At 48.4% G+C, this 27,215-nt stretch overlaps 2 protein-coding genes across 7 annotated transcripts in view; one reads left to right on the top strand and one right to left on the bottom strand.

The window, feature by feature from the left end:
- The window catches only part of BCO1 (beta-carotene oxygenase 1), a 174,448-nt gene that overhangs the window by 37,536 nt on the left and 109,697 nt on the right, over positions 1–27,215 (bottom strand). For 3 of the 6 annotated variants that reach the window (XM_042919373.1, XM_042919374.1, XM_042919375.1), the window contains 4 exons: positions 20,347–20,543; positions 11,233–11,303; positions 8,974–10,871; positions 3,452–4,073 (listed from right to left, as the gene is read on the bottom strand). In XM_042919373.1, the coding sequence (XP_042775307.1) occupies positions 3,452–3,515 (64 nt within the window). In that variant the 5' untranslated portion in view covers positions 3,516–4,073; positions 8,974–10,871; positions 11,233–11,303; positions 20,347–20,543. Of the gene's footprint in view, positions 1–3,451; positions 4,074–6,110; positions 6,270–7,105; positions 8,309–8,973; positions 10,872–11,232; positions 11,304–12,476; positions 12,671–12,942; positions 13,030–20,346; positions 20,544–27,215 lie in introns of those variants that run through there. The other 3 variants (XM_042919376.1, XM_042919378.1, XM_042919379.1) reach the window with 3 other exon arrangements.
- PKD1L2 (polycystin 1 like 2) overlaps positions 19,512–27,215 on the top strand; it is a 41,826-nt gene continuing 34,122 nt past the window's right edge. Inside the window, exons 1-3 of the mRNA XM_042919369.1 lie at positions 19,512–19,818; positions 21,875–22,039; positions 24,239–24,424. Of these exons, the coding sequence (XP_042775303.1) occupies positions 19,512–19,818; positions 21,875–22,039; positions 24,239–24,424 (658 nt within the window). The remainder of the gene's footprint in view (positions 19,819–21,874; positions 22,040–24,238; positions 24,425–27,215) is intronic.

The following is a 27,215-nucleotide window of genomic DNA, read 5'->3' as shown; positions in this document are numbered from 1 at the left end:
GGGTGCTGGAACGTGGTTGGTGCCCCACCCTCGTCCTCCTGGCACAGACCTCTCCCCGAAGGCTGCCATCTGCAACTACCTGCAGCTCTCTGCCTGAAGGCTTTGTTTTCACTGCGGGAGCTGCCCTGCCCACACGCTGGGCAAGCTGCAACACCTTGGAGTCGATGCCCCTGGAAGCGGCTGTCACCCGGTGATGGATGGGGAGGAGGGCGTCAAATGCCACCACTTCCTTGCCCTCAGTCGGGACAATGTGAGGCATGCTTTACACTGCGTCCAGAGGGTTCAGCTCTGATGGCTCACGGTGGTCGGTGGCTTCACACTGCCACCTTTTCCGGTTTCCCTCCCGGTGTTTCTTGAGATCACGTCCCGGATAAACTACCTACATCTGAAGTCTTCTCTCTGGAGGAACCTGAACCAAGAGATTCCAGACCAGCTGAAAAACCAGCTGGTGTGTCAGTATTTCGCAAGACTGGACTGTAATTTTCGAGGGAGGATGCCCCAAATATTCAGGCTGGAGAGTTAAGCGGGGGCCCCATGATAAAGGTCAACAAGACCATACTGAGGGCTTTGCTTTAATGCTCAGAAGAATGGGGACAGCTTGGCAGGTCAAAACAGGGTATGACAGGATCAGAGCTTTGTGTGTGTGCATTTTTTTTTGCTTTTACTGAAATAAAATTTGCATAAAAGAAAATTTTAAGATTAAAAAAATTTTTTTAATGTAAAAAATCTAAAATTTTTTAAAATCTTAAGATTTTTTGTAACGTTTCTGTGTAAAAAATTTAAAAATTTAAAATCTTAAGATTTTTTAAAATCTTAAATCTTAATGCTGTGTCATGTTTGTGTAATTGTAAGGTTTGCAAGAATGCAAGTGGGGGCGGAGCAGAGAGAGAGGAGGACACAGAATTCAAAGAAGGGTCCAGGTTCTGAGCTGTCAGCACAGAGCATGACGCAGGGCTCGGACTCACAAGCAGTGAGATCGTGACCTGAGCTGAAGTCAGAGGCTTAACCAGCTGAGCCACCCAGGTGCCCCCCAAAATCCACCATCTTCAAGTGTACAATTCAGGCGTTTCTAATATATTCACAATGTTGTACAACCATCACCATCTAGTTCCAGAACATTCTATCACCCCAAAACAAAGCTCTGTACTCCTGACAACCACTAATCTACTTCCTGTCTCTAAGGATCTACATCTTCTGGACAGTTCATACTGATGGGATACGCTCAGATTTGAGGTTTCAAAAGTTGTTTCTGACTGTGGTATGGAAGGTAGCAGCAGGAGGAGCCCAGGGGCGGCGGCAAGAGCAGACAGAGGCAGGATGGAGAGAACCAGCAGAGATTTGGAGGACCTGGAATGGAGAGGACTGGGAGTCTGGGTGAATATGGAGGAAGGGGAGACACCACAAAGGGCCACCGAGTCTCCTGCCTTGGACAACTAACAGAATAGCAGGGCTATTCACAGAGACCCAGACGCAGGAGGAGCAGGTGAGGCAGAGAGAGATGAATCTGAGCACACAGTTAAAGCCCTCGAGAGAAGGAAGACACTGAGCACCACGTGCCAGGCACTGGGTTGCCGGTGCCTTAGCTCACATAGCCCTGGCAGCAGTCCTCTGTTGGACATAAGAGGGAACTGAAGCAGGAAATTCTTAAGTAACTGGCCAAGGAGGGTTCAGAGCCAATGATGCATAGCCCGACGTGAAGCCTGGCTATGGCCTCTCTGGGCAGACGTGGCCACAGAGACAGAATCTTTAGTTAGCGGTTGGCCAATGGACACTAGTCAACTGATTAGACTTGACCCAGGACTGAAAGCCTGGAATGAGGGTCAGGAGCCCGTCCTCCCTCTGCTGGCTGCCTGGCTTTGGGCAAGTTGCAGCCCCTCCCTGGTCCCTCAGCTTCCCTCGAGGAGGGAGGCGTGATGTACAGCAGTTCTCACACTTGGAGGCAGCCAGAGAGCGTGTAGAAACACAGATTGCTGGGCTCCACCCGCAGAGGATCTGATTCAGTGGGTCTGGAGAAGGCCCAGGATTTCCTGATTCTAACCAGTGCCCAGGTGATGCTGAGGCTGCTGGTCTAGGGTGGAGGTGGGGAGAACAGCTGATCTAGATCGAGGGGTCCATTCAGATCTGTATCAACAATTCCGGTTTTCCAAAATTTCCAAGGTTTCCATGTAGTCATAAACAGAAGGTGCATGAGTGATGTGTCCATGGCAAACCAGAGCATAAAAGGTTAGGCTCTCATTTTTAAAACAAAATTAATAGGGGCGCCTGTGTGGCTCAGTTAAGCGTCCGACTCTTAGCTCGGGGCACGATCTCAAGATTGGGGAATTCAAGCCCTTCATCGGGCTCTGCGCTGACAGCGTGGAGCCTGCTTTGGAGTCTCTCTTTCCTCTCTCTGCCCCTACCCTGCTCGTGTTCTCTCTCAAAATGGATAAACTTAAAACAATTGTTTTAATAAAAAATTAATAGTAAATATACTTTTGTTTTTAGAAAAAAAAACCTTGCAGTCCATCTTTGTACAATCTAGATCTTTTAAAACCTTAAAATCTTCCAATATTAAGAGTGCTTAAGAGATGGAAATACAGCTGATTTCACTCTGTGCTCTCATGGGTACCTCAACTTTTTTATCTGTGTGCATATACACCGCACACACACACACACACACACTGTAGGTGACTTTGGTAATCAGAGAAAAACATACACAGACGCTGTTTTTTCAAGAGCCTTCCAAGGCCATCCCTCGGTTGAAAAGCTCCAATCCGACTTTCCTTACAGAGAAAAATGCTCACTTGTGGAAAACCTCCAGTCTGCGTATCTGAGGATGAAACCACTTGTGTGGCCTGAGACGGCCAGCTCGCGGTCCTCGGGCGGGGGCAGCACGGAAGAGGAGAGGGCCAGAGAAACAAGGGATGAAGAAATCGAGACACAAAGCCCACTAAAGGAATTTCCTCGTTGTGGGTGGTGTGGGGGGGCTCCCACTCAGGTTCTGTTAGGCTTATGGCTCTACAGGAACTCAAAGGCCAAGATGACACCGTGGGCGCCTGGGAGGGAATCCCGTGTGCTCTGCATGTCCTCTAGTGTGCACGAGTCCAGGGTCACCTACGCCTCCATGCCACTTTGAAATTAACTTAGGAGGTGCACAGTTTCATGAACGTGTCGCCCACTTGTGACGCATCACATTTTGCAGACTAATTCTGCTGTACGTAGGCCCGTCACAGCATCCCCAGATGCTTCTCCTGTCAAGAGGGAGATCTGCTCTCTCTCCTTGGAAAGAGTTTCCGTGTATAAAAGCACACCTAGATGTTCACAGACAAGATGCCTGGGTTATGGATCATTCCCCTCTATTGTTTTCCAGGGTTTCCAAAAATAATGCGCAATACATATTACTTTTATAAACAGAAAAAAGTGCACGTCTAAACAGGATCAGAAGAGCCAGTCATCTGTACAAAACACTCACCTGTCACTTGGGCCCTCACAGGTTCCAGCTGCTCCTTCTTATTTCTGCCAAATATGACATCCATCGCATGGGGCGCTGGGCGGTGGCGATGGGGACGGTGAGCAGACACTCCGATGTGTTCCAGGCAATTGCTCGGCTCCTCCTTTTCTCTCCTTTCTGCTTTCCTGCAGCTTCCTTCGTTTACATCTCTTTTCCTCCAGATGCCACAAGAGCCTGGTGTCTCTTCGCACTGTACTGGCCTTACTTATCTTTGGTCAAAGGTCAAATTCCCCAGCCGGGAGTCCTGGTCAGTCTAACCGTCTTACTCTTATCTCCAGCTCCCTCTCCAGCTCGGCTTCTGGCTTAAACAGGAAAAGCTAGTGTTTTTTGCTGGGTTTAAATCGGCGGGATAATTGAGTGGGTGCATTCAGCATAGGTATGCAGCCTGAAATACCCCAACCCAGGAGGTGAACACGATTTACGATCAGAACAACAAGAGAAACGATCAGGACACAGGACACCTGGGATTAAGGGAGCTGAGCGCATGTCAATCATGCGAATTCCTGCTGCACGTGGTGGGAACGTCTTTGGCAGAGAGAGGATTTTTGCTTTGTTTTGAATAAAGATCCTAAACCTCCCCTTCCTTAGAAAAAAAAAAATCATATGCAAAGAGCAACTTAATTTATTATATTTCTTTTTTGGAACAATAAACATAAGGAACCAAAAATGCTACTCAAGGACATTGGGGAATGGTTAAAAAAACAAATGTCAGTTCGACTTCTTGGTCTAACAGGAGGAAGAAACGATGCCTGAATGTGATTTCAGTGATGCTCATATGTGATTTCAGGGCTCCCCTGTATTTGTGCCTCTTGCCGTGATGCCCAAAATCCATACCCAAGTGGCCAGAATGTTGAGTGATAAGTTAATGGACTCCTCTCTACTCCTATTGCTTACAGAAAGGAGCAGCTATTTCCCCCCCGGGGTAGAGGAAGGCAGGGTGTGGTGCCTGCCTCCCCACGGCTGCTGAGGACAGTTCTTGCCAGGTGTGGGCTGAGACCACGTTCCTGGACTTCAGAGCCCAGTCGGGACAGCCTCCTGGTCTGGCTGTGCGCCCACCCCTGGCTGGGAGCTCCCGAGGGTCCGGCACCCGGCCTCCCTCCATACCCACTGAGGCAGGATCTCTGTGGGAAGCCCAGCCCTCACTCGTCTTACAAATGTCTCAGATGATTCTAATTCTCAGCAGGTGCTGAGGGGCCCTGGTCCAGGACAAGAGGTGGCATATTTGAATTGTTAAGAGATTGACTCTTCCTTTTTCTAGGGGTCTGACTTATCCTCTCTGAGCCTCCATTTCCTTAAGTGAAAAATGGGGGTGCAATGATGTCAAAATCCCCAAGTGTTTGGACTCGAGGGCCTAGCAAAAGCACCTGGCCCCAAACAGCTCCCAGTTATTAGCCTTTCTTCCCCAATCACTCAGGAGGCAGTTCCCTTTGACCCACATTTTCCATTAAACCCCATTACTTGCCAGTTTATTCTCCTGTCTGGTCTAAACATGTGTATCCATGTCGGGGTTATTATTCTTAGGCTGTGAGAGCTGTGTCCTCATGGGGATTAAGTGAGAGTTTCTGGCATAAACTATGGGCTCAGGAAAAAATGCACCTCCAGGGGCAGCTGCTCTGGTGCAGGAAAGAAAAAAAAAAAAAAATCAGAAGACCCTGTTGGGATCCCAGCCCTGCGATTAAAACCTGTGACTGTTGTGGGGCACCTGGGTGGCTCAGCCGGTTAAGGGGCCGACTTTGGCTCAGGTCATGATCTGGTGGTTTGCGGATTCGAGCCCCGCGTAGAGCTCTGGCTGACAGCCTGGAGCCTGGAGCCTGCTTCGGATCCTGTGTCTCCCTCTCTACCTGCCCCTCCCCTGCTCACAATGTCACTCTCTAAAAAGAATAAACACAGAAAAAAATTTTTTTAAAAACTGTGACTTGTCACCTGTCCCCTCGGAACCTCACTTTACTCTTTGAAACAGGATGGCAATACCTAGGTCGCAGGGTTTGTGGGGAGGACAATATTCAAATTATGGAGAAACATGGCTGTGCCTCCTTTTTTGTCCATTTCATATACCCATCAAAGCAATGGCTGCCACCCACCCAATGTGTTCTCAGAGTCAAGTGCTTTGCCAAGCACTCTACGTGCACTGGCTTGCTCCGACTTTATATAATCCTAGGAGATGGGTACTCTTAGCCTCATTCTAGAGATGCACAAAGTCTGGAAAGAACCAGCTTTCCCTTAGGTCACATAGTGACTAGGAGACAATTAGGAAGCCAAGCCAGGCAGCCTGACTCCAAAGTACACACTTGGTGACAATTCCACACAGCACGGACACACGACGGATGTTTGCTAGATTCCTGTTGAACGAAGCAATGGGTGGATGTGTCCATGGGTGGCGGACCCAAGAGGGCCAGTCATGGGTTGATTTCACTGCCTTGTTATTATAATAGTGAGGAGCTAAGTCCAGCTTTCTTTATTCAGCCCTGTACGCTGGGGGCAATTAGATGGCGAGGTCAGGATTTTTTGATATCGGGGATAATAAACTGATCCTAACAATGGATAATCTGTATTAGTTTTCTAGGGCTGCCATAACAAAGTCCCGCTGGACGGCTTGAAGAGCACACATTTGTTTTCTTACAATTCTAGAGGCTGGAAGTCCAGGACCCAGCTGTCAGCAGCACTGGTTTCTTCTGAGGCCTCTGTGCCTGGTGTGTCGATGGCCGTCTTTTCTCACCGTGTCCTCAGGTGGCTGTCTGTCTGGGCTCATGCATCCCTGGCTGTGTGTCCAAAATTCCTCCTAGGATGACACCAGTCAGGGTAGATCAGGGCCCACCCTAATGGGCTCATTTTAACGTAGTCACCCCTAACAGGCTCTACCTGTGAACACAGCTACAGTCTGAGGTGCTGGGGCTCATAGGCATCTTGAGGTGGGGGAGGGGAAGACACGATTCAGCCCATGATAATGTCATGAAGGTTCAATGAGTTAATAGAAGATGCTTTGGCTGGAAATAACAATATCTCTGGAAACCCTAAAGATGTGCATTTATCTCAGACATCAAGTCGTCTGGGGGTCCTGGGTGGCTGGGAAGTTCATCGGGACCCTCTGGCCAGGCACCCCTGTACCATCATCAGGGGGTTGGCTTCCCATCCTTAGACTTGCTCAGTTTTGCTTATGAGCGATTGCCTTCACTCCAGGAATGGTGTCCCCCCACAACGAGGTGCCAAAACAGAGACACAAGGTGGGAAAAGGAGGCATTTCCCTCTGACAGCTCTCTCTTTATGCTATGGAACAGATTTTTCTCTTCGTCTCATAGGCTCAGTGGTGTCACATGACCACCCCTAGACCAATTCCTGGCAAGGAGGAGCAGGTGTGCCCTGATTTTCTTAAATCCATCAGGAGTCCTCCCGGGCAGCACGTTGCCACCAGATTCACCCCAGGATTCCATTAGCAAGGAACAAGGAGGGGATGGCTTGGGATAGATAAGCTGCAGTGTTGGCTCCAGGCAGTACGACGTTCATGCAGTCTCACATTCACTTATTCACACAGCACATATTTACTAAGCATCTACTGTGTGCTGCAAACACAGCAGCAAGCAAAGCAGGAAAATAATTCTGTGCCTTCTTTGAACTTACCCTGAACTTACGCCGAGTTCTGGGATTATAGAGGTGATTAATGAGACTCAGTCTCTGCCTTGTTCTTTTCCGTTGGGAGGCGGAGTCTTTGTGTCCCAAAGGTCATATATTTCCCAAAGGGGTTAGGGATTCCTGCCGTGGTTCACGGGACAGCTTCCATGTTGAACCTCCATCCTTCCTTTTTGTAAACAGAGATAACAAGCAGCAGCTGCTCTTTCTCAAGAAGCTCTGGCACTGCTCTGGACCCATGGGAGCCTCAACCCTGCTTTCTAGGTCTTTGCTAATAAGGGGAGAGTGGGACACGAGACTCGTCGCCAGTGGGAGCCGTGTCCTCCAGCCTCTCATAAACACCATTCGCTGGATGCCTGACATGTGTCAAGTGCCATGCTAGGTGTCTGCTTAGCAGTATGTTATTTAATTCCCACACATCCCTGCAAGGGAGTCATTAACAGCCTTATTTTTACAGCCTCAGAGATGTGAAGGAACTTGATTCACGCACTAGGCAGTGTTAGTTCCTCCCCACTACACAGGAACGCTTACCACTTTCTGAAGTTGCTGGCTGAGGGACCAGAGTAGATATGAGAGCAAAAGTGGGTGTTCCACAGACCACTTTTAGAATGCATTTGCTGCCTTCAGATGGGACTGAAAACTGGCCAGTGCGTAAGAGAGCAGGGCAGCAGGAATGTGGACGGGAGTAGCTCATCTTACACAAGAGTTTTGTTCATCTCCTGCTGTGTCACAAAGTGCTCCAAACCTTAGTGGTTTCCAATAACCACCACTGTCATTATCTCTCTGGGCTCAGTTCTGTGGGGGGATTGGGCTCTGCTGGGCAGTTTTCCTGCTTTTGCCGCTTGGCGTTCCTTACGTCGTTGCAGGTCTGCTGGTAGTTGACTGACACGCTAGGAGGGCTGGGTCTGGGCCTCTCCCCGTCTCCATGTGGTCTCAGGGTCTGTCCTTGACCCTCTCCATGGGATCTCTCCAGCAGGATAGCTGGACTTCTTCCATGGCAGCAAAAGCCTCCAAAAAAGGTTTCTAGAGAGGGGCACCGAGGTCGCTCAGTCGGTTATGTCCGACTTTGGCTCAGGTCACGATCTCCCAGTTTGTGAGTTCAAGCCTTGCGTCAGGCTCCCTGCTGTCAGCCTGTCAGCACAGACCCTGCTTCATATCCTCTGTTCCTCTCTTCCAACCCGTCCCCCACATGTGCTTTCCCCAAAATAAATGATAAAAAAATTTTTTAAAGTGTTTCGGGGGGGTGCCTGGGTGGCTCAGTCGGTTAAGCGTCCGACTTCGGCTCAGGTCATGATCTCATGGCTTGTGAGTTCGAGCCCCATGTCAGGCTCTGTGCTGACAGCTCAGAGCCTGGAGCCTGTTTTGGATTCTGTGTCTCCCTCTCTCTGCCCCTCCCCTGTTCACACTCTGTCTCTGTCTCTTTCAAAAATAAATAAACATTAAAAAAAATTTTTTTTTAATGTTTCAGGGCACTGGGTGGCTCAGTCAGTTAAGCTTCTGACTTCAGCTCAGGTCACAATCCTGCAGTTCATGCGTTTGAGTCCCGTGTCAGGCTCTGTGCCAACAGCTCAGAGCCTGGAACCTGCTTTGGATTCTGTCTCTCTCTCTCAAAAATAAATAAACATTAAAAAAATTTTTAAATAAGTGCTTCAAGAGAAAGGAAGCAGAGACCACCAGTCTCCTATAAGGGTGAACCCAGGACTGGCATAGTTTCACTGCCTGCTATTGGTGAGCACAGATCCCGGACTAGGTGAGAGTGTGAATACGGTGTCTAGATGGTGTGGTCCCTTGCTGGGCCACCCTTGGCCCTAACAACCCAACAGATCCGTCTGCATTGGAGCCTCAGCTCTTGTGCTTACCAGCAGAGTGTCTGAGTCGCTTGCTTAAATCTCAGACCCTCAGTGGTCTGATCTTGAAAATAGGAATTATAATACCTATCTCTCCGGGTGGCTGCAAAGTTTAAACTGTAAAGACTCCGATCATGTCCGTCGTGGTGCTCAGAATAGTTCCTTGCCTTTCTTTTCTTGGGAAAGAGAAAAATTGGAAAGATCAGGTAATCTGATAATCAGAAATATCAATCTTTTTGACCGGTGATGACGCACACATCTCTGGCCTGCCAGTGAAGGAGAAGAGACATCTGTGACCTAGTCTAGAATCTTGAGTGGGTTCTAGTCTGGCTGTGAAGACGCATACACAGTAAGTAACAGCTAGGTGCCCGTTACAGCTGCTCTAGAAGAGGCGTGGGTAGGAAGTATCATGGGACTCCGAGGAAGGAAAGTTTGCTCAGGCTGGGGAAGGCTGGGAAAGAAGGCTTCCCAGAGGATGGGTGCCCAGCGGAGCCCTTGAGAGTGGGACGTGTTTGTAGGCAATGAGGAGGACCAGTGTGAAAGACGGCATGGAGCTGGACAGTTCTAGTGGGGGGACAGTGAGGAGGACAGGCTGGCTCCACCAGGGACACGAGAGAAATAATGATCTTTATAGGTGCCACTTATTGAGGGCTCCCCAGTGCCAGATACTCTTCTAAGCCTTTGGCACAGGGGAGCACACATCCTCCTCACAATACCCCCGAGTGTGGGTATTCAGCCCATTTTACAGACAACGAAAGCAACATGCAGAAGAGTTAACTCACCAGCACCCCGGAGCTGAGCTTCGAACCCAAGCTGCTTGGCTCCTGAGGCCATACTTGCAATCACGGTTGGTCTCCACTACTGCCAAGATGGGAGCAGAAAGTGGTTCAGGGGTTGGATCACGCAGGGATGTAAGAATTGGGCTTCATATTGTGGACAGTGATCTCTCAGTCAAGAGACCGTGTGCAATGAAGGCATTAACGTGGGAGCTTAGCTGTGCTGTCCAGCACAGTAGCCACTCGGAGCACGTGGCTGTGAATTTAAATACCAATTAATTACAATGAAATTAAATTCCTCGCTCATCCTAACCACATTTCGAAGGTTCCACAGACACATGTGGCTAGTGGCTACCATACTAGTATGTGCAGACAGAACATCTCCGTCACCAGGGAAATTTCTACTGAGTGCTGAGCTATAGCAGGAGAGTTGCTAAGATGGCATGTGTATATGACCGAGGTGGACAGAGGCAGCGATGGCCACGTGACGGGCCAGCGTAGAGGGTACAAGTGTCGGAGGTGTCCATGGTTGGCAGGATAAAAATGCGAATCAGCCTACGTGTTTGTTCATTCACTCATTCGTTCACCTGTTCCTCAAATACGGAATGCCACCCATCCAACGGGAGCAGTGGGACATCCCAGGTGACACAGGAAGATCCTCCAGGGCCGAGGGGCATGATGAAGAGAGGCGATGTCCACGCTTCCTGAAAACGGTGATGCTGAGCCAGAAGCTTAAGGGTGGCTGGGAGCTGGCCAAGTAGAGAAGCCAGGCAGCACGCTCCTGGAAAGGGGGCAGCCCCAGAGGTACCACACGGCATTCCATCCCACACGGCTCCGGATTATTGGAAGGGTGGGGCTGTGGCAAGAGAGAAGCAGGAGAGGCAAGGAGGGGCCAGAGGAAGAGGGCACGCAGGAGAGGGAGAGGGGGGATGTCCACACACTTGGGGCCTGCAGGCTGGGGTTGCTGAGAGGGAAACAGGAAGACGCAGGGAGCCAGAGGGCAGCAGGGGATCCACGGAGGTGCTGCCCGGCAGGGCTTCGGCCCCAAGTCGGGTCAGGTATCTCCCGGGCTTCTTCCCAAGTCACACACGTTTGCACAAGTTGGCCATGCCACCTCCGGCAGCGATGCAGAGCCTGTAGGAGAGGATTCACTTCTAGACAGTGCATGGTCTGCCCTCTGGAGGGTCTGAGATGCTCAGTGGGCAAGCAGGAAGGCTTCGTCTCGCCCCTTCCTTGGGGAGAAGGAGAGGCATTCGCTGATGTGCGCCCCCTCATCTGTATTTTGCACAAGCCGTACCTTCTAATTCTGCCACAAACCTGGCAGGTACTGTTACTATCCCTCCCCCACTTCCTTTTTTATCAAGGAAACAACTGACGCTCAGTGAGGTGGTGTCCCTGGGCCACAGGTCACACAACACGTAGCAGAGGTGAGAGATTTGAACGTGGGATCCTCTTCCCATATAATTTAGGGAAGAAGCACGGAAAAGAAGGCTACCTTTCCTGAGGCCACTTTCTCCATGGAATGTGTTGCATCCACAAAGCAGTCATGAGGCGAAGAAGTAAAACCTGAATTCAGAAAGAAAAGTTGTGCTATTAAAAAAAAAACAACAACAACAGCAAAAAAAAAAACCCAACAATCTTATTTTGCAATTCTGTATCTCCTATTACAAAGTTACTGTCTAGAGTGAGTTAATATTTCCCTTTTGGAGTTAATGTTATCATATATGAATTACTTTGCAGTTTTCTAATTAAGTTGGCTTCCAAATGGTGCCTTTAGTTAGCCAGGGTGAAAAACCGAGCAGATAAAGTGGAAATCTCCGGTGGCAGGTTTCCAGGGGACAGGCAAAGCCCCAGCACCGGGGGCAGCTGCCTCCCCAAGGGAGACGGGTCAGTGGTGAGATCCAGAACACCATGCTCTCCACGGCCCGTCCCGGAAGCAGGATGCAGGGAGTGGAGGGAGAACCGTGCTAGGATTCCTGGAGGGCACACTTCACCGCTGAAACCGAAGACCACAAATTACCCCATTAACATTGAGGAGGGTTCATTAATTCCACTAAGCCCTACAAGAGGCCAGAGACTAGCGTCCTGTTGGGTATTAGAGACAGAAAGACAGGAAGTCGTAACTCCGGGACTCCATGAACTGCCAGCCTAACAAGGAAGGAAGGAAGGAAGGCAAGCAATCATTATTATAATAATATGCCACGCTTGGGAGGTAGAAGGGACAGAGTGAAATGCAGAGGGCACTACTGGGAGAAAAGGGAGTGCCTTCGAAGGCCGGAGCAGGAACACTTTAATTTTCCACCGTGTTGCACTCAGAGCCTGGTCAGTGAGGCTTCACGAAAATTCAATTTAAATAACAACCACCAGGTTAGAGTCTGGACCGTGGTCCTGATGTTTCTGCTTCCTAAATAATCTTTCAGATTGTTCCTCTTTCCTCCAGCCCCACCTCCCCAGCCACCATCCTCACTATTGCTCACCTCTTGGGAGCAGCCTCCTCACGACCTCCCTGCCACAATCTACCCTCCCTGCTGCCACTAGGTGACCTGGCTGAAATGCAAGCCTGATATTGTCACTCTCCTGTTCCAAATCCAGAGTTTAGCACAGTGCCTGGCATGTAGTAGGTGTACAACAGATATTTATTGAATGAATGAATGACACACAGCCTCATTGTGCTACGTCATCATTGTATTGACTTGCTAAGGCTGCCATGACAAAAATACCACAACCTTGGTGGCTTACACAGTTCCGGAGGTCAGAAGTCAGAAATCAGAGTGTCCGCAGAGCCAGGAGCCTTCTGAAGTCTCTAGGGAAAACCCCTCCTCGCTTCTTCTAACTTCTGGTGGTCACCAGCAAGCCTTGATGTTCCCTGGCTCCAGGCTCTTCTTCTGTTGCCACATGGACGTCTCCCTCTGTGTCTGTCTCTGTGTTCAGCTCGCCTTTTTATAAGGACATCAGTCACTGGGTCTGGACCCACCTTAACCCCAGCATGCCCTCATCTTGATTAGATGTGCAAAGGCCCTATTTCCACGAAGAAGGCACATCCTCAAGCACCAAGGGGTAGGACTTCAACATGTCTTTTTGGAAAATGCAAATGAACCCACAAGAGCCATTCAGCAAAAGCAAGTTAAAAGTAGAAATTTAAGCCTGGATAGCTCAGTCGGTAGAGCATCAGACTTTTACTCTGAAATGTCCAGGGTTCAAGTACCTGTTCACATGTTTGTGGCTTTGGGATGCTTGGATGGCTCAGTTGGTTAGGCATCCAACTCTTGGTTTTCGCTCAGGTCATGATCTCATGGTTCATGAGTTCCAGCCACATGTCTGACTCTGTGCTGACAGCGTGAAGCTTGCTTGGGATTCTCCTTCTCCCCCCGTCCCAAGCTCATGTTCTCTCTCTCTCTCTAAACAAACAAACAAACAAACAAACCTTAAGGAAATAAAAATAGAAATTTAAAAGGCTATCAATGGACTTAATTTTACAGCTAGGTTCTCATAGTTTCTCTCTCATTCTCTCTTGCTCTCTCTCTTTCTCTCTCTTTTTTTTTTTTAGGGCTAAATACTCCTAAGCAGTAGTAATGTGGAAGCAGATTAAACTCCTATGAGAACAAAGAAGACACAGCATTTAATTCCTGGAGACCGTGAGGCAGCTTCAGAGAAGCTATTCTTGAAAAAAGGATACAGGTGTTCAGGCAAGCACATAAGAAGAGGCACTTTTGTAAAGAAACAGCACATGCAAGACTGGTGTGACGGGCTAGGGCAGACCCAGGAGGGGGGGATAATGCTGGGGGTTGTAGTTTATGCTGGTTCTGGGGGCACTGACAAGGATTTAGTATTATAAGGCCCCTCCCTGAGACGCCCCTTCTACCAGCTCTCCCCACCCCTACCTCCACCCCCACCCCTTTCTTCCTGGCTAATCTTTCAAGATCCAGGTCACCAGCCACTCTGGAGAAACCAACAACTTAGCATTTGAGAATAACACAGAGGACCCATCTACATACACGTCTACAAAACCAAGAGAATATCACCCACCATCCCAACGACTGAGGTCATTATTAGTTGCTCAGAGATGGTCCCCAGGCACAGAACTGAAATAATCAGGGAAGTATGCAAGATACAGCTCAGTTGTGTGAGCGTGTTTCTCAGGATTTTATCTGGCCGTCTGAATCTTCAAGGGGGATCAGCGACACAAAAAACCAAGATAATTGATCTGGTTTCAATAGGCACTGAGTCCATAAGCAAGAATCATGAAGATGTTTGCGCCATGTGGGCCCAGGCCTTCCAGTCTGGGGAAGAGACCTGTCTAAGGTCGGGCTCTCCCAGAAGCACACCCCGAGACAAGGATTCAAGTGCCAGTGGTTTATTTGGGAGGCGAATCCAGGAAATGCCAGCAAGGGCATGGGGAAGTGGAACAGGGAGGGAAGATATTGACAGTGCATTATCAAGGCTGTTACATCATGGCCAACAGCAGCTCAGCCTGACTACTGGACTGTGAGATGGTGTGAGCATTCTTTAGAGTTATCTTGAGGGATCTGGGCGATGGACCCACCAACCCTGGCCAATCAAGGGTGAGAGTTTCTCCCAAGAGGCACAAACTGCCAGGCACTTCCATCCTGTCTCTTATGTGCAGGGAAAGGCAAGGAGTTACAGGTGCTCGTGTTTAGAAGCCTTACGTGGTAAGTGTGAGTGGTTAAGACGGGCCCTTGACAATGTCTGCTGCAACCCTCAGGAGATAAGTCCGCTCAGGCTAAATGGCAAGTGCAAGAAGATGTTCATAGCAGTGTTGACTGAATTGCAAAACTGAACACATAACAAAGAGATGACAAAAACCACACAAAGCATCTAGCACTCTGGGAATGGTTTAGTAAATATCCATTCAGGGAAAGGAAGCCCAGCCCTCACCATGCCAATCCCAAAGCCCTTTAACATCATGGAAAAGGCCTACCATCTAAAGTTAAGTAGGAAACTGTAATACGAACTAATTACATGCACACTATGGTTGTGTCTGGGTAAACATCTATCTCCAAAGCAAGAAGCATTTAAAGGAAACACAAAGAATGAAAATGCTTTGGGGTGAGGGAACCATGAGAATTCTTTGGCTATGCTGTCTTTTTAGTTGAATGGAGGGCAAAGATTCAATTCAATTTATGACCAATAAAAATACCAATTCATATAAAGCAATGTAGTCCCTCCTCCCCTGCGCCTGTTTCCTGCATGCCTTCCCAAACAAATTGTTTCTCTTGAATTCTTGGCTCAGTTAGCTTCTGGAGGAACCCAAACTAAAAGAGATCCATTCCCAGGATTGGGGTGACTGAGCCACAGGGTGTGAACATCTTTATGGTTCTTTTCAGGGACTCAAGGCCTCATTTAAACCAAATTTGCTCTCTGTTTTCATTTGCTGGTCCCGAAAATCAGGGTTTAGAGGCTTAGGCAGCTGGATCAGATCACTGGAAACAGGCTCGCACGGGTCCAGCCATGTCCTGCTTCCTTTCGTCACGTACACAGATTAGTTTAAGCCACATTGGGAGCTGACATCACCAAGGTGAATTCTGTGCCCAGGAGTCTGCAATCCATCAGAACATAAAGACTGCAAAAGTAGAATTCAGCCTGCACATTTGCATTCATTATCAAATGTCTCCAAGCATGTTCCATGAGGGACATAAATTAAGCCTTTACCCAGGAGATACATTATCACTGCATGAGGGCTTCCACAGAGTTTTCTAATAGAAGTCATTAGAAGCTTGGCCCCCAGAGATAAGAGACCAGTATTCTCTGTGCTACCACCAGTGACTCAGCAATGACATCGAGTCCTACCCTGGGCTCTGTCTGGCAGGGCTACTCCAGAGGGCTTGGAAGGGCTTCTGGAGAAAGCGACAGGGGCCATGGGTCAGTCTCAGTGTTGGTTTGAAAACTGGCCTCTGGACACATAGAGCAGGGAGAGACCGAAGAAAAAGCAGATCACCCCAGGTTGGTAGGTGGCAGGTTTAATAAGCAAGAGAACTTAACACACAAGCCTTGTCTTGGGTGCTACAAGACAAGTAGATCTCTGTATTCGCTGGCCAAGTCTTAAAAGTTTATATAGGGGCTTTAACTGGGTTCAGTTATATATACTGTCCAGATGATTTCAACACCACATCACTATCTCAAGGCTGTGTCCTCGGGACAGCTTCTGGGAGCCAGGAAGGCAAACAGAATGTTCATTTCAAGGACAGGGCAGGGGTGAGGATCTTCTGATTGCCTGGGTCCCGTTCATGGGTCAACCAGCAGTCATAGCCTCTCAACCTCCCCCAACACACAAGGACGTGGAATATGGGACCAGGCTGGCAAATGTTCATTGAGTCCTACTGTGTGCCAGTCATGCGATGGACAGAGATTAAGAAATATTATCCCTTTCCTGCAAGAAACTCATAGAATAAAACAACCTAAATGTCCATCAACGGATGATTGGATAAGCAAATTGTAGTGTATCTATACATGGGACATTATTTAGCTATAAAAAGGAATAAAGAGCTAATAATGCATGCTCCAACGTGGATGACCCTTGAAAACATTATACTGAGTGAAAGAAGCTAGACACAAAAGGCCACATATTGTACAATTCTATTTATATGAAATGCCCAGAATTTGTAAATCCATACAGACAGAAAATAGTGCTTGCCAAGGACTGAGGGAGAAGGGAATGGAGGGGGGAAAAAAGATGAATTATGTCAGAGCAGGTGAATAATTTAAAGCCAGATAATAGACACCTGTGGTTCTCTACAGTCTTTGGCCACTCTGCTGCAAGAAACTATTTGCCTAATACCTCTTTTGAAGGTTCTAGAGTCCCACCACATTGCAAACGTCCCTCTCCAGTTTCAAATCACTAACTTCTTATACAGACCCGTCATCCAGTATTGTGTTTTATTGTTAACAGTATAAACCATACCCTTGGCATCTCCCCTGTCCCAACCCAAATGGCCTATATAGATATATTTCCAAAGAGAAAGAGCTCCCAAGAGGAACTCTGGTGTTAGTAGTTAAAACAATTTTTCCCACCACTGATGGGACTTAGTAATTTTGTCAAACTCAGTTAACTTTGAAAGTTATCATGAACAACAAACATTCCTCAAACATTACTCGGCAAACAAGGAGCTAAGGTGGGGAATATATTAGTTACGGAAAACTCTTCATCGAACAGTTATTCTATAAACTTTTACTGAGTGCCAAAAAAGGAAGGGAGGGGTGAAGTAGTGGAATAATGATCTGTGCTACAAGATGGATGAATCTTGAAGACACTATGCTAACAGAGCCAGTCACAAAGACCACATATTATGTGATTCTGTTTATATGAAGCGTCCAGAGTAGGCAAATCCACAGAGCCAGGAAGGAGATTAGTGGTTGTCAGGAGCTGGCAGGAGGGAGGGCTGGGGGTGAATGCCAGCAGGTGAAGGGTTTCCTTTTGGGGTCATGAAAATTTTCTAAAATTGGTCATGATGAAGGTTGCACAACTTTGTGGATATACTACAAACCACTGACCTGGAAGTTTTAAATGGGTGGGTCGTATGGGATGTGAACCGTGTGTTAAGTGTTTATCAACAAAAAAAGAAAAATGAAACTCAGAGGAGAGAGGAATATTATGTGGGGCAAGTTCTACAAAATCCACAAAGAAACCGACCTTTGAGTAGAGTATCAAAGGTGGACAGGGCAGGACTGAGAGAAAAGGGCTCCTGGCAGAGGGAAGAACACAGGCACACAGAGGTATGAAGCAAGGTTGCTAGCAGTGAACCAGGATAGTTAGAAAGAGCTGTGTGTGACTTTGACCTAATGGGGGATGATGGGCCCATGAGGTTTAAAAAAAAAAGTTTTTATTTTAGAGAGGTAGGAGGAGGGGAGAGGAGCAGAGGGTGAGCGCGCACGAGAGAGTGAACGCCCAACACAGGGCTCAATCCCACCACCCTGGGATCATGACCTGAGCCGAAATCAAGAGTCAGATGCTCCATCAACTGAGCCACCAGGCACCCTGCCCTGAGATTTTTTTAAAAAAGAATTTATTATTTTTGAACAGGTAAGATATTCACCACATGGTACAAGATAGAAAAGTTTCAAAAATGTGGCCAATGAAACAAAAGTCTTGCTCTTTCCTCTGTCTCCCACTCACCTAGCTCCCCCAACCCCTGACCCAAGCAATCACTACTGCCAGGCTCTCGTAAGACCTTTATGAGATGCATTCAACACATACAAACAAATCTTCATAGATGTTTTTGTGCAAATAGGATTGGACCATTGGGGCACCTGGGTGGCTCAGTCAACTAAGCGTCTCTTGATTTTGGCTCAGGTCATGATCTCATGGTTGGTGGGATTGAGCCCCACATTGGGTTCTGTGCTGACATCACAGAGCCTTCTTGGGATTCTCTCCGTCCTCTCTCTCTGCTCCTCCCCCTACTGACACACATGCGAGAGAGCTCGCTCGTGCTCTCTCTCTCTCTCTCTCAAAATAAGAAATTTTAAAAATTAAAAAAATAGGATTGGACCATCAACAATGTCTCATACGTTGCTTTTAATATTAGCAAAAATCTTAGATATCCTTCTAAATTTGTATATAAACAATTTGATCATTTTTTGTATGTGGGTATAGAGGACGTACCACATTTTGTTGACCACTTTCCTATCAATGAACATTTAGGTTGCTTCCAATTTTTCCTTCTTATAAAATTCTGCAATAAATAACTTTATATGTATGAGATTTTGTGCATGTATGAATTTATTTGTAGGTAAACTTCCTAGAAGTTGAACTGCTACATTATAGAGCTTGTACTTTTAAAACTTTGAGAGATATTGGGATGTCTGGCTGCCTCAATCAGTAACGCATGTGAGTCTTGATTTCAGGGCCACAGTGGCTATAGAGATTAGTTTTAAAAATATCAAAAAAATAATAAATAAAATTTTTATAGATATCGCCAAACTGCCCATAATGGAGGTTGTACCAATTTACACTCCCATGCAACTAGGGAGTCTGTTTCCCCACATTTGGGGAGTGTGTTTGGAAATACGGTCACTGGCCAATTCATACAGAGCCTTGTATACAAAGCTGAGAAGCTTGAACTCGATCCATAGACCATGGACACCCACTAGAGGGTTTAAGGCAGTGGGTGAGGATGGGCAGGCCTGAGGTTTTAAAAGCTTATTTTCATGATGATACTAAAACAATTTTGTAGGAAATCTGTACTCTCCAACAGGCATGAGTGGTAATGTGATGAAGCAGAGAGGGGGAGACATATCCATTAGGATTTAAGCCACGTTGGGGAGAATGTGATTATCATGTGGGCACAGCTGTCGCTCTGGACAATAGGATTGCGGATGAGTGCTACTTGGTTCCTTGACCATCTCATCACTCCCACTTTCCTGCCATTTTTCTTTTATCACATACTTCTCACATGCTGATGGCTTCTCGTGAGACATGTGGCCCTCCAGGGTAACAACATCAAACCAATAGCAAGGAATTGTTATCAGAAGCTAACAGTTGATCGAATGACAAGCAGACAGGTGAGATAGCGGCTTTATGTTTCTCTTGAAGACTGTTTTGCAAATTAATTGGATTTGGAACAGGCATTGAACAAAGAGCTAGGGAAAGCAAAAATGTAGACACATTCATCGTGAGCCTTTCATCTCTTAAATAAGAGGTAGGAGCTATTATTGGATGCAAAGAGAGAAGGAAAGATCTCTGGCAGACAGCTGTGAGCCACAAGCATAAGAAGGACCTGAGCACCAGCTCCATCCAGATGCTCCAGTGGTGGTTCAAGGATGAATGCAGTGGGCTTGCTCCTCTTGGGGCTTGCTCTGAGGTTTAGGGCTGCAATCGCTAAGCCAGAAGAATCGCTAAGCAGCTTTTGCTCAAAGAGCCAAGTGGCTTTCAAAGACTCTTGCTATGAATTTGTGCCTCTCAGCCACACCTTCTACGGTGCCCAGAGCTGGTGCGAGGGGCAAGGGGGCCATTTGGTCTTTATTCGTGATGAGGACACCCAGAAGTTTCTGCAGAAGCATATCTCCCAGGACAGGGAATGGTGGATTGGACTTGTAGGAAACTTGGCTCGGAATGGAACCACAGAAGGTAGGTGCTGTGGAAGCCGTATTAAATACTTACAGGAAGCTGGTGGCCGTAATTCTCACCATTGCTTCTTAATCCGGAACCGCATGGAACAATGTAGTATATCCTACTTCTCATGGGAAGGACACCCTCCTCTTTTGTGGATCAAATGAAATGATTCATGTACAGTATCTAGCATGGAATCTGACACATAGAGGACACTCTGGAAACGTTCATTTGTTTGAATGTGTCTAATAATAATATTAGCTATGGCTTCTTCAGTTCTTGCTAGAATAGTGCCCAGCACTATCCTTAGTACTGCTTGCCTGTTATCACCTCGAATCCCTACAATAACCAGTGAGATGATATTGTTGCTTCTGTTTTACAGATGAGGCAACGGAGTGTCAGGAAATAATGACTAAGCTATTTTCAAAGCACCTCCATGTGGCTTTCCCCATTTCTTATGAGAGTAAAGCAGGTTAAGAGCTTGGCACCACCCCATTCACATTCAATGGTCTCGTTTTAATGGTCCTCCTAGAAATCCTTACTTACCTTTGACTCTGTGAGGGCAACTTCCTCCAACCCCAGCACGGTCTGCTGAGTCTTCTATGCACCTGTAGGGCTTGTCCACACCTCTGTGAGGGTATTTTTGGCATGACTTTAAGTTTTTAGGTGTCTGTCTTCCTTCCTAGACAGTGAACTCCTCGAGGGAAAGAACCACATTCTGGCCACTTTTCTTTTCCCAGTGCCTGTACATAGCAGAGAATGGACAAATGAACATTTGTATTCAATTTTTGCACCTGTCCCACGAGGTATACATTGCTACTCATATTTTATGGATGGGAAAATGAAGCCCAGGGGGAGAAAATGGTTGGCTCAAGAGAACACTGCGAGAGGACTTCCTCTTGAGTCAGCAGCCTGCCACATCACATTGTCCTGTTGAAGCCGCTGGGTTTCAGAAATGCGTAACTTGGTCTGGGCTAAGCACTTAATACCAGAGTGGATGGAAAGGCTGAGAGAGCAGTTGGGAACGCTCATTTTAGGAAACTCATAGCCACTGGATTTGAATTCTAAAACTCATTTTCAGGCAATATCTATTGAATAGTTTCTTGATTTGTAGATGTAGCAATTGTGGATTTCTGTATATTGAACACCACTTCCTATACATTTAAAGGAGTTGTGTGTATTTGAAATCACCAAGGGATACCACATGGCTCATTTTACATAAAATGAGGTAGATCTGTGTAGGCTGACATGTAACAACCCCCAATATTTAATGTTATTTAAGAAGAAGCAGAGCGTCATGTGGAGTATGATGGCATTTGTGTAGATTTCAGGCACTCAGAGTTGCTGATATAGGGATAAAACTCAGTCTGGAACAATTCACAAGACACGTAAGAGTAATGGGAGTAACCCATAGGTTGGGAGGGGGGTGATGTTTTCATTTTATGCCCCTTTTCACTCTAAAAATTTTTTAACCATTCATATGTATTTTAAAAAATGAATAAATACACTTTTGAGTCTTTAAATATTTGCTTTTTAGTGTTTTCTAGATTTCTAGTGTCCTTGAAATGCCTCTGTATTACACACACACACACACACACACACACACACACACACACACACACACACACACTTCTTCAAGAGTCACATCAGTGTGTTCATGGGGCTGAGGAGTTCTGGACATAAGGAAAATTTCCATTTTAAGTGAGTGTGCCCAAATATGTTTGACAAGGGCCCCTGCTGCTCTAAGGAACACCTTCAAATGTCCCGAGGCACACTTCTGTGTTCTTTTCTAGGTTATGGTAAGACAGAGCTACAAGCATCATGTCCTTAATGAAACTATTTTGTCTGGGCTCCCTGACTTGGCGCCCCGGTTTCTAGGTTGAATTCTTACGTCTGGGTGTTGAAAGGTAACAGCTAGCAACGCCCCTTCGTTGGCACGGGAAAGAGAGGCCGTCAGCCTGTCGGTCTTAACCGGGCACCTCCTGCAGCACCAGGAGCTGAGCTGAGGCAAGCCCTGTGCATAAAAAGGGCCGGAGAGCGTCTGTAAGTCCTGGTGCTTGTGTTCCCATCCCAGGGCTGGGGACCTGGCTGGACACCTCAAACGTGAGCTACAGCCACTGGCGCGGAGGGCAGGCCTCTCCTGCCCCCGACGCCTGTGGTTACATCGGGAGAGACGCTTCCTTTGGGTGGGTGGCCTCAGACAACTGCACGCAGCCGTCTGCCTTCATCTGCGAGTTTGGTGAGCCGGCCTCTGTTGTGGGGTCTCCCTCCTTCTGTCTCTCTGTGTCCCTCTATGTGTCTCTGTTTCTCTCTATCTCTTTCCAGGTGTCCCTGGGTCTCTCTCTCTGTCTCCACATCTCCTTAAATGCCCGCCTGTCTCTGTGTCTGTGTTTGTGCCCCTCCATGTGTCTCTGTTTCTCTCTCTTTCTAGGTGTCCCTGGGTCTGTCTCCACGTCTCCTTAAATGCCTGCCTGTCTCTGTGTCTGTGTTTGTTTCATCTCCCCAGCTCACAACCCCGACTCCCTGTCCACTTACCTACCAGCCTCCCCTGCATCCCTCTTTTCCTCTCAGACACCTGCATCTGGGGGCAAATACCCAGCCCTACTTACTCTCCTTTCCAGTCTTCCTAAAAGGAGACATGGTCCCAGGAGGTTGGTCTCACTCACCCTTGACGCCTACCGCCCTGGCCGGCCGGGTCTGAGCCTCCGGTGCTCACCCTCCCTGACTCCTGAACGTCCCCGCACTCCGTTCTTGTGTCCTTTCCAGCTGCTGTCCATGGTTGACCCCCTTTGTGCCCTGGGAACTCCTCCCTGGGGACTCCGTGTAAGAGCCCCGGCATGAGTGACCCATGGCCCCACGATGGGTCCTGCCTGCCATGCAGGGACCCTGGCATAGGGGCCTGGTCTTGGAACTGAGCTACCCCATGTTCCCCTGACTTTCAAGCCAGGCTTAAGGGAAGCTTTCAGGCTTCCTGGGCTCAGCCCCTTCGCTATCCCCAAGACCCTCAGTGAAGAACCCCAGCTCCTAGGGCCCATTCTGGATTTGGGCACTTACAGGCCCCGTGCCTCCTTTCCCCTGTCTGGTTTTAAACAGGTGCCATATAGGGTTCACTTCTCCAGCCTGGCCGATTTTGGAAACTTGGAGCTTCAGGGACCTATGGGTCATACAACTTCCCTCTCTTTTTATCACAGCTCCCCAGTGCCTCGCCCCCTTGTGCACCCCAACTCAAGAACCTGTCTCAGAATCTGTCAGCCCCAGGGCCTTGGAGCCACTGGTACAAGGTCACATCATGAACAGCTAACACGCACCAAGCAGCACTTCCAAGAACAGACTCGCGTGCATTTATTCATAATAGAAGCGCCTCTGCTGTTTGAGGCGAGGCCTGTGATAAAGCTAAGAACAGTGGGGCTCAGAAAGGGTAAGCTCCTTGCCCAAGACCACACAGCTGGGAAGTGACCATGGTAAGACCTGAACCCAGGTTTGCCTGTGGTCAGAGAGAGACTGGCAGATGCCGGCTGCTGCTGGCTTTGGAAATGGAAGAAGGGGTCACAGTCCAACAACTGTAGCTCCTCTGGAAAAGCCTCGGGGGCAGACTGTCCCCTGGAGGTGCCAGAAGGAATGAAGTCCACACCTTGATACTAGCCCAGGAAGACCCACTTTGGACTTGTGACCTTTATAACTAGAGGATGATAGATTTGCACTGTTTTCAGCCATGAATTTGGTGGTAATTTGTACAGAGAGCAGCTGTAGGAAACTAACACAGATTTTTGGTCTCATCTTCTACCCTGTGGTGTTCCCACCAGGCAGATGGGCCGGAGTTTGGATCCAGAGTTTCCTTTCTGGCTGTGCTCACCTGAGCCAAGTCATTGTTTTCCAACAAACGTTCACTGAATGTAGACCACATGCCAGAAGCCGGGCTGGAGGCGGTGGGGTGGGGGAGGGTGTCTCGGCACAGCGGCCCCCCTGAGCCTGATGTTCCTACCGGGGAGGACAGTCGCCCAGCTTCTAGGATTGGTAGGAAGATGCACCCAAGTCACTCATTCATTCAACAGGTGCTTGTTTAGCATCTGTGACGAACCAGGCATTGTTTTCAGAAAAGACTCAAGTTGCCACTTACAGCTCTTACTCTGCATGTATGAACTCACGTAATCCTCTTAAAGACCCTGTGGGGGTGCAGTACGGACACTCCCCTGTGCTGAGGGGCGCAGAGAAGCTAAGGCATTTGCACAGCACACAGCCAGTGTGTGGCTGGTGGCACCTGAGCCCAGGCAGTCTGGCTCCAGAGCCACTCCCACGCCCGCCCCCGTCTATTTCTCACTCCTGCCGGGTCCCTCCACCTCAGCCCTCACCCCCGACACCCTTCCCCTCCCCGTCAGCCAGGCACTTGCCCAACCGTGACCATGATTTCCCCCTAAGTGTCGCCTTCCCTTTGTCACAGGCGTTGGCCAGAGTCTGGCCTGTGACGGCCTCAATGTCACCATGCACTGTGGCTCAGGGGAGGTCATCCAGATCCAGGATGCCTTCTACGGGCGCCAAACTCCCCATTACTGCATCCAGGATGCTGCGCGGCCCTCGGACCTGGAGGAGGGATGCGGCTGGCTCAGCGTCAAGGACGAAGTGGCAGGTAGGCCCCAAGGACAGCTCTGGCTGTGGGGGCAAGGCAGCTCATGGTGCCCCATGCCTAGCAAAGTGTTTTGAAGGCTTGAACCATCTTCACATCTGACCTTGGGCCTCCAACATTAGGAAAATGGGGCCGTCTCTGCCCACAGCACCATGCAGGGAAGCAAGGGGGCCAGGGCTCGCCTCCTCACCCAATGCCACACCCTCCCCTGCGGGCCAGGGGGGCATTCTTCTCCCCACTCCACTTGGTCGCAAGAAACATTGCTTGCTTGCTTGCTTTTTTTTTTTAATGTTCATTTTATTTTTGAGAGAGAGAGAGAGAGATTGAGAATGAGCTGGGGAGGGGGAGAGAGAGGTGAACAGAGGATCCAAAGCAGGCTCTGCACTGACAGCAGAGAGTCCTATGTGGGGCTCAAACTTAAAAACCATCATGACCTGAGCCAAAGTTGGATGCTTAACCACCTGAGCCCCCAGGAACCCCACCTTCTTTCTTAAAAAAAAATTGTTTATTTCTTTATTTTTGAGAGAGACAGAATATGTACGAATGAGCAGAGAGAGAGGGAGACAGAGAATCCTCAGCAGGTTCTGTATTGTCAAGGCAGAGCCTGACTTGAGGCTCAAACTCATGAATCATGAGATCATGACCTGAGTGGAAATCAAGAATCAGATGTTGAACTGACTGAGCCACCCAGGCGTCCCGCTTTCTTTTTCTTATTTAATTTTTAAAAATTTCTAAATACTCCAAACATATAGACAATAAAAGCATTTTGGGGTACCGGGGTAGCTCAGTTAGTTGAGCACCCTACTTTTGGTTTCAGCTCAGGTCATGATCTCACGGTTCGTGGATTCGAGCCCTGCATTAGGCTCTGGGCAGACATTGAGAAGCCTGACTGACATTCTTTCTCTCTGCCCCTCCCCCACTCACACATACGTGTGTGTGTGTGTGTGTGTGTGTGTGTGTGTGTGTGTGTGTGTGTACATGTGCTCTCCCTCTCTCTCTCAAAATAAATAAACTTAAAAAAATATTTCGGTGAATTCCCATAGACCTCCTACCCATTGTTGTTAAATCCTGATGACATTATTCCATATTTGCTTAATGTCTCCTCATTACAAAAATGACGTGACTTTGAATTTTGTATTATCCACAGTGATACACATACCAGTTCGTTTCATCTATTGTATAACTACACCGTAATTCATCTCTTTCTCTGTTGAGAGTTGAATGGGTTGTGTCCTAATCCCTGGCTATTGTGAATAATGCTGAAACACACGGTCGTGGTGGCATCTCTTGTCCATGTGGGAGAGTTTCTCTATGGCCTTGTTTCTCTAAATCACATTAAATCTGCCTGTGAGCTGCATTTGCCTGGTGACAAGGGCTCAGTTTCAGAAATTACAGGGGCTCCCTGCATCCTCCTGGGGGACACAAAGGTCTTAGAAACCTTTATCGTCCAGGACGTAGGGATTCCCCTCCTCTCCGCTGTTATTAGTGTTGGGCCTGCAGGGTCCCAGGAAGGCAGACGGTCTGTTGCTTTCTTGGCCAAGTGAGGACACAATAGTCTGTGCCCAAGCTGGGAGCTCTGGGGCCTCAGGCTGAGTCTCCCCACATACATCTCTCGGCAATTCCCTGAGGGCCTCTGCCTCCACCCAAAGGCCCTGTGAAGATTCCAGGAGGAATGCCCTGTATTCTCAGAACCTGCCAAGCGGCCTCGTCCCCGACTTGGGGAAGATGCTCCCTCTCCCTGGAGAGCGACTTGCTCTTCTCCCCCCACGTCTGGCCTGCACTGTCCTGGTCCCCTGAGAGCAGGTGTGGGGGAAGGAAATACTGTTCTCCCCACCATATCTGGCCCGCATTGTCCCTGGCCCCCCAGGGCAGGTGTGGGGGAAGGAAATACTGACATCAGCCATGTGACTCCCACTCACTCTCCTTGTTGCTCTGGCCTTCCTGAGGCTGTGGCCCCTCTGAGCGGGAAAGGCCTGGGCTGGATGGGCTGACAGATGTGCCTCCCTCATGGAGGTGTGGAGGGAGCTGAATGGTCTATTTCCCCAAAGGCCCAGATGCAAGTTTCCAAACCTTGCAGCCACACCCCAGAGAGCAATTGGAGGGGAACCCTGCATCCTCTTGGGAGAGGTCAGAGGAACAGATGTGGGCAGGGTCTGGGGGGATCCGTTTGTATCTAAGTGGCAGGCTCACTCATTCATTCAGCCAGTTGGTCAGTAAACATTCGTTCAGCCCAATCTCATACCATGCTCTATCCTGGGCTCTGTGGATAAAGGGATGAATCAAACAGTTTGTTTTTCAAAGAGCTTGCAGTCTAATGGGGAGACAGATAATGAATACAAGCAACGGCCTAGCACTGTGCTCCATGCCATAACAGAAGAGAGCAAAGGTGCTTTGGATTTACTCATGCAAAACTCATTTTGTACCTGCTAGGTGCTGGGTACTGTTCTGTGTGCTGGAGATACAGCAGTGAACAAAAACAAAACAAAATGCTCCCATTCTCTTGGACAGTGAAGTACACGGCTGTGGATGCACATAGTAGGGGCAAAGAACTCTGAGGGGTATATCAAGCCGAGTCCCATTAGATAAACAGAAATCATGTTAGGTCTTTCAACAGAGGGAATTTAATGCAGGGAGCTGATTGCCCAGTCATGGAAGTGCTGAGAAGTCAAACAGGGGATAATGATACCACCCTGACACAAGCAGCCGCGGAAAGTCACCACTACCCCTAAGGGCCAGAGGGACAACCTGAGTGGATGGTCTCACCAAAACCAGAAGTGAGGGCCATCCCACAAGG

This window comes from Panthera leo, chromosome E2, assembly GCF_018350215.1.
Source record: "Panthera leo isolate Ple1 chromosome E2, P.leo_Ple1_pat1.1, whole genome shotgun sequence".
Lineage (NCBI taxonomy): Eukaryota > Metazoa > Chordata > Mammalia > Carnivora > Felidae > Panthera > Panthera leo.
The sequence above is the reverse complement of the archived record's forward strand: the minus strand, read 5'-3'. Positions and strand labels throughout refer to the sequence as shown.